Source organism: Gallinula chloropus, assembly GCF_964237585.1.
Source record: "Gallinula chloropus genome assembly, chromosome: 2".
Classification (NCBI taxonomy): Eukaryota; Metazoa; Chordata; class Aves; order Gruiformes; family Rallidae; genus Gallinula; species Gallinula chloropus.
In genome coordinates this window covers 25,793,756-25,800,956 of record NC_140086.1, presented here as the reverse complement: position 1 = coordinate 25,800,956, position 7,201 = coordinate 25,793,756, and the positions used below count along the sequence as shown (strand labels likewise).

At 43.6% G+C, this 7,201-nt stretch overlaps 1 protein-coding gene across 1 annotated transcript; it reads right to left on the bottom strand.

Annotated features, from left to right (window-relative positions):
• Nucleotides 1–1,399: 1,399 nt before the first annotated feature.
• On the bottom strand, nt 1,400–6,909 carry TP53INP1 (tumor protein p53 inducible nuclear protein 1). The gene is made up of 3 exons (XM_084260879.1): nt 6,501–6,909; nt 5,692–6,043; nt 1,400–1,746 (listed from the first exon to the last, which is right to left on the bottom strand). Exons 1-3 carry the CDS (start codon nt 6,610–6,612, stop codon nt 1,497–1,499), a joined length of 714 nt encoding a protein of 237 aa, XP_084117005.1. The 5' UTR covers nt 6,613–6,909; the 3' UTR covers nt 1,400–1,496.
• Between the last annotated feature and the right edge of the window lie 292 nt (nt 6,910–7,201).

The following is a 7,201-nucleotide window of genomic DNA, read 5'->3' as shown; positions in this document are numbered from 1 at the left end:
TGTAAAGTTAACACTTTAATGCCCTAGGCACTAAACATGAGACAAAAAACAAATCAGTAGGTCACATTAAGCACTAATAGAAAGGGGAATAAGCTTATTTATATTTCCCCCTTTCTTCCACTGCAGACTTCTGCTGCCTGACCTCCATAGCCATTTAATCCACTTCCCAGACTGACCTATCAGTGGCTGGCAAGCCATGAGGCTGCTGTGTAATACACATTCTCTATTAACCGGTAAACTCAAATTTTTATTTTAAGTGCCTGCCAACTTCCAGAACACCTTGCACAGTCTTAAAAAACTACTTGTTTTGAATGGCTTTTCTTTCCTGTTGGCCCACAGAGTTGTTATTCAGTCCTCCTGCCCTTAATGGGCTAGGGCATCTTTCTCAGTTTTTATATATCTATATCACTGTGTTTAGTTCTGTAAGACTGTTTCTCAGCATGTTCTTCCTGCCACACGCTGCCCTTCATTTCCAGTCACAATTAACTCGGACTTCATTTTTCATGAGAGAGAAAGACAGAACATCAGGAGAACTTCTAATAAAAATCTTCCTTCCTTCTGAGCTACTCAAGCTGTAAATATGATACAATTTAACAAGCAATTAGCAGCTCAAAAATAGCCACCCATCAGCCTGACTGCTTTACAGAGCAGTCAGCTACTGACAAGATTAAAAGAATGGTTGATCCTCCATCTTTTTCTTTAAACTACACTAGAGATTAAGAGAAATAAGGTAGGAGAAATACACCTTTCAAAGAAAGAAAGAGTTTGACAAAGTAAGAACTCAAACTGTACCAAGTAAAACCCAGTTCAGCTCTTTGGGTTGTGCATCTGCACTTAACCCACAGGTCCACTTTTCCTTCCATGCCACTGAGACGTAACAGTAACACCAGCGCCGTATCATACTACAAAAATACTGGGGGGAACATTTAACCCTTTTCTGATACCCATATTAAGTACCCAACACACCTACACAGACTCTACGAACACAAGTAGGTACTAGGCAACTTTGATTAGTTGTCCTCCTTGTAAGAGTTCAGCATAGCTATATAATATCCACTGGCTGCTATAGTATTTCCCTGTTAGAAAGTAATCAAATATGCTGAATATGGACAGATACACAAGCTGTCAAGTACTGGTCATTAAAGCATACAGCTAACCTCAAATTTTCTAACTCCACTTTGATTAATACAAAATGTAACTGATTTCCATTTCAGTTAAATTTCTTTAAAATACCAACTAAGAACCCAGCTATACGTCCTAGTTTAGAAAACAGCACACAAACTATTATATTGATAGGCTTCCAAGACATTGACATTTAACATCAATGTTCAGGACTTGCTGCAAGACATCTGGAGATTTGTGTTGCGTCCATTTGATGTGACACTAGCTCCAGCTGCATCCGAGGGACAGGCAATCAGCTTCAGATTGACCACACTTACCTACGCATGAAAAACAAGAGCAACCTAAAGGACAATTAGATTAAAACCACGAGAGCATCAGTAATTGAACTGACGCTGGCAAGGCTGGTGAACGAACAGTCCGTTGTGCTTGATTTGCCGCGAGTGGCAATCCCTGGTAAGGTTTTGGCGACGGAGACTGTTTCTGTTGAGATAGTGTCTTTCGTTGTGTTCTTTTATCCAGTGGGTAGGACGAAAGCCCTTGTTTTTTTCCAGAAAAGTTGAATGAGTAGCAAGAGCTGTGACGTAGCAGTGAACCCGCTGTCCCGTTTCATTTCGGGCCTCCGGTCTAGAAATGTAACAAACAGGTACCAGGCATTACTGAGTGGCACTGGAAAGACATGCTAGCTACAGAGGGTAGGGGGACATGGACACCAACATCTGAAAGGGCACCCATATAACACTAGAGAAGGATTTGGGCTGAGGCAAGGTCCAACCAGTTTAGGAAAGCCACACTGGTGAGTAGTGTGCAGTGCTGCTAACTCACTCTTAGCACGAAGGCACCACAATAACCTTTGGACTTGCAGTGTATTATGCTGTTGTGCCCTTCCTTCTCCACCCCAACTCCTTCAGCCCAAGACACAACAGAGATCAGAAATAAAAGGCAACATGGCACACCCCTCCAGCTTCAGAAGAATTGAGAGTTACCCACTAAGCCAAATTTGGATTAAAAAAAAATCATCTTGAATGTAAGTGGTTCAGCCTGGAAACAGAAGCACACTAATTAAAAGTGTTTGGATTGCCAGCCACACAGGTACATCCAAACAATGTTCATGCAGAGGAATGGGAAAGATAGACCACTTGTGACACAGACACAGGAAATAATTCAGGATTTGTTCCTCAACCAGCTCTCTAGATTTCATGAGCAAAGAGTCAGCAGTTTTGGCAAACCCTTACTCCATCATGCACTAGAGGAAAAAAACCAAACTAGCAGCCTATGCAAGCAGGGACTGACATATTGAAATAGGACTTCCCTACTTGACAGAACAATCACTGGTGTTTCCTGAAACTCCCAAAGTAATGCTAAAAATAGCCTGACAGTTTTAAAAGCAAAGTAACTCTGACTGCCACAGCTGGTGTGAGACCGTCAGCATTTGGAATTTCTTGCCTCCTTCCTCCTCACCCAGGACACAACTACCACCTGTCAACTCAGCCGTGCCCAGGAAAGATGCCTGCAAAACTAGGAGCTTGCTCAGCTTGAGCAAGAACTCTTCTGTGAAGTCTGCTTTTCAGCACTAGCATGCCTTTGCAATTAAACTACCTTCTGGAAGAGCTTAACTTGCATTTATTGCATGATGTCTCTGTAGATATCAACCTGGTCTGCTATGCCTACAGAACAGCCCTGCAGCCTTGCTCTTGGGAGTCCTGAAGATGCCTGGCACCAAATTGAGAGCTTCTGCATCTGGAAACCAGAGTGACATACTCCCTGACAGCAAGAGACTATTCTGTCCCCTCTACCTTTCCTTTTAAATATCCAAATCCACTTGCTTTTGGTTCCTTGGCTAGCTTGAGAGCCTAAGACTGCAGAACAGTCGTAAGTGACTTTGTGGGTTTTCCCCATTCTTTCACTGGATATTATCCCAACCCCAGCACTTAATACAAATCAAGAGAGCACAAAGCAATTCACAGTGCCCTGTAAACAGCTTTTCTCTACAGACTACACCAGTTTCACTAGCCACCCTGAAGTGAAACTGGGATAGCAGAGATAGCGTGAATTAGGTAGGTGGCCAAGTGCTCTTCCAAAGCGTAGTATTTTGGCATCTTAGTAGCTGTCTTTGGTAGCCTGGCACTAGGGATCCCTGTACACTGAGAGAACAGGGCTGATGAACCTCCATCAGCATTGTCAAAGTGTCATTTTAGAGGGGCTGTGCCTAAAGCCAGACCACCACCACATATGCTCACTGCTATGCCCCTAGCATCTACTTTGCTGGAAAGCATAAGTGTCCTACTAGTTATGCTAGAGAGTCAGACCTCACAAGAAGCATTAAAGGCTTCAGACCCCATCCCAATTAACACAGAAGTAATTTTTCTTCACTTAGCATTTTAGCTTGTTAAAGCAGAAGTAGTTAGGCTTGATCAAGTAACATCATTTGGCACAAAGGTTAGTCCTAAAACCAGTATTGTTTTGGCAGACAAGGCTCTAGAGGAAGCAGTGTTGCTAGCAGCCTGATCAAACAAAAAGCACTGTCCCAAAACAGGAGTACTTACTGTGCCAGTGTGCCTTAAGCAGCTTTTCTTGGCCCTACAATATTAAATGGCCAACCATTAAACCACTAGAGAGACTTCAAAACAGCTTCTGAGACTTACTGTGTTATCAGCCTACTTCATTTTCCCCAGTTCTGTAATTTACCTCAGCTTCAGGCTTAGTCTGCTCCCACCTCTGCCACCCAAAATAGCTCCTGTACAAATGTCTAGATCCTTTGACAAAGCGACAGCACAGAATTAAATGTGCAGAAACTTATGACACTGGCTGATGATCAAGACACCTTTAACTTCCCAACATGGTAAAGCAGCTTCAAGGTACAGCATAACGTAACACAGGATTCTCTAGAAAACTTTATGTCAGTATGTCTAGCTCACAAGTCACTAGGAAAGGTCAGAATCTCATTTTGCATGTTACAACCCACTGTAATTAGTATTTTAGATGAACTGATCTACTGCCTTTCACCAGCATAGGTCTCGCTGCCTACAGTTCTCTTGCACATTATTCCTGCAGGCCCTCATTTTAAAGGTGCTGTGTGCTCACAGCTTCCCCCCCCCCTTAAGTTAGACCCTCAATGCTTAGCATCACAAACTGCCCTCCCCAAGCACTTATACAAATTCCTCAGTCTCTAAGATTAATGGTATCAGTCCAGTATTATACAGCAGTGTGCTCTCCCAGACATGCACTTCTTTAAACCAAGTACTCTGTTTGGCAAGGAGGTGATCAGACAATGCAGTGGGCATTTACCTACAGCAACTCTACTGCTAGGCTAATTTCTTCCCCTGTGTAACAAAGCTTACTATGTTATACCCCGTATTGTATATATTATGTATATTTGATTACAACTGTGGTCCTTGAATGCATCCAGAGGAGGACAACAAAGCTGATGGAAGGGCTGGAAGGTGTGTCCTCTAAGGAATGGCTAAGGACTTTGAGCTTGGCTAGTTTGGAGAAGAGGATACTAAGGGGTGACCTCATTGATCTCTACAGCTTTCTGAGAAGGAGACACAGAGATCATATCTCTTCTCCTGGGTATCCAGTGACAGGACACGTGGGAATGGTTCAGAGCTACCCCAGGGGAGGTCCAGATGGGATACAAAGCATCATTTCTTTACTGACCGAGTGGTCAAACCCTGGAACAGGCTTCCTAGAGAGGTGGTTCATGCCCCAAGCCTGTCACTGTTTAAAAGCCATTTGGACACCGTCCATAACACATGCTTTAACTTTTGGTCAGCCCTGAAGTGGTCAGGCAGTTGGACTAGATGATCACTGTAGGTCACTTCCAAATGAAATAGTTTCTTCTATAATATATCACTATAGTCCTGTAGCTGCATATACTGGGCAGTCACCAAGGCAGCTCTGCACAGTGAACTTGCATGTGAGTAATTCTACCCAAGTGGATATTTAGGACAAAAAAACCAAACCAGCATCACTTCTCACCTTGCTACAAGTAGATGTTTGGAGCACAGTTTTTACCTTGAGGGGGAATAAGTTTTGTGGAATATTTCAGATTGCTTTTGTTCCACAAGCCACCTGGGGAAAAGGTTAATCTTTTCCTAATCTATCACTAGGTTGAGGGAAAAAAAGTGAAATGGACTTCCCTGTCAAGATAGTTGAAGTATTTATTTTCTCATCTAACAAAGTGACTGAAAAGGTACTGAGTAACAGTTATAGAAAAAAATATATATACATAGCTATGAAGGGGGCAAAGCACTTTCAAATCCACACTATCAACTGCCACCAGTTTCAACAGAACTGGAGGGCATTCTGTGAGGGGGCTGTTAGGCTCCATAAATATTCACTACAGTGTCAAAACAGTATACCCAACTGTCTCCCCACACGGTCATCCTATATAACATTTTTCTAAGCAGGGAGGCAGCCCTGAGCACCCTACCCACCCCAGGCAGTATCATGCTTTATTCACTTGCTCTGAAATAAGCTGGAAAATTCAGTATTAAGTGTCTAATCTAATCAAGCAGAAACCAGATATTTTCAGCAACAGAGCTCCTTGACAAGAGCAGCCAGACATACCTAGGACTACCTGGGCTGTGAAACTCCTCATCTCCACATCCAGTCTCATTAAGGCTGTGACAGGTATTGTGGACAGCATACACAGACATGCTGGGATGCTCTATCAGGAGGTTCTCCATCGGACTGGTTTCCACTTTGATAGTGGTTAATCCACCTGCAGTAAAACATGGGGGCGGGGTGATAAACCAGCTCTCCTCCATGGGACAGGACTCGAACTGGATGAAGCAAGACTCGCTGGCCTCAGGCAAGTGTTCCAAGGGAGAGGGTAAACAAGAGAAGACGGGTGAGCCGTCCACAACCGATGCTTCGGTGATGTCTGCCTCCTCTGCAGAGCAGTTCGTGCAAGCCTCCGCTGTAGGTGGCCACCAGTCAGTTGAGAGGAACCCACAGGTGTCAGTGATTGCAGCAGGTCGAAAGCAACAAGGTTGCACACAGCCAGAAACAGGATATAAAAAAAACAAAGACAAATAAACCCATATCAGAACATACAGAGATTTGTAATTTTCTTTGTTAAAAGCAAGAGGAGGGGAAAAGGGAGTTCCCTGACCAGCCGTGCTAGACACGTAAAACAACTCTTATCAGTAAAGCAATACAATTGCGTAAAGTCAAACTATTTTATCTGTACAAGTGGTTCTGCTGAAGTCTGTGTTAGGCTTATAAACCTGACATCATTTTTCTCATCAGTTTGCATAACATCTTTCAGTACATTTGTTTGGAAGACACCCTCTGCTCTAATCCAGGCTGGCTTTGCTTACTTTCTCCCAAGCTACTGGTTTCTAGGCAGAGATTACATTTGACAGAGATCTTACCTATAAAGTCAACCAGAATCCACTCATCATCTTCTTTCTCACTGAACTCTGGTTCTTGGCTGGATAAACTGTCAATCTCTCCCATGAGCATGTTATTTAACCTCTGGAACATTACTAAGGCAGGAACAAGACTTTGGCTGGTAGGTCTTTATATCCAAGGTTCAAGGCACAGCTCACACCGTACTAGCAGAGTGGCACAGACTTGAGATTAAAGTGCATAGATGCTTTATCAGCTTAGGTACAGGACATGAGGAGGCATGACTGGTAAACAGATTATGTGAAACCTGCAAAAAATGACAACAGGGGTCTTAATGACAGAGCAACAGATAATAACCCCAGAAAGCAAATAAAATCCCTCATCCGTGCAGTCTGAGGTACCAGTAAACATTTTTCCCCTAACATGATAGGCAGCTTTGCCAGCATTCACCATTCCACACCCCCCCTCCCCTACCCCCCAGCTAGATACACATGGAAAAAGCTTCAGTTTCTCCTCAAAGCTCAGCACCTTCCTCCTAGATCCTCCTCCCTGTGCAAAGGTCTGTTCAGCTGTCGGTCCCCACCTTCTCCTATAGGAGGAGAGGACTTTTGCATAGAAATCTTGTGCTTACACCCACCGAGGTGCTCCCTCAGCTCCCTATCCAGCTTCTTCCTGCTCAGAGACATGAAGGGAAAACACAAGTTTTCCGCTCCAGATGTGGTAG

Excerpts from the sequence above, each read along its gene's own strand:
- TP53INP1 (XM_084260879.1), bottom strand. The coding sequence starts at position 6,612 with ATGTTCCAGAGGTTAAATAACATGCTCATGGGAGAGATTGACAGTTTA. Across the intron at positions 6,044-6,500 it reads GATTCTGGTTGACTTTATAG|CGGAGGCTTGCACGAACTGC; the intron begins GTAAGATCTCTG and ends GGCCACCTACAG. Across the intron at positions 1,747-5,691 it reads CACAGCCCAGGTAGTCCTAG|ACCGGAGGCCCGAAATGAAA; the intron begins GTATGTCTGGCT and ends TTACATTTCTAG.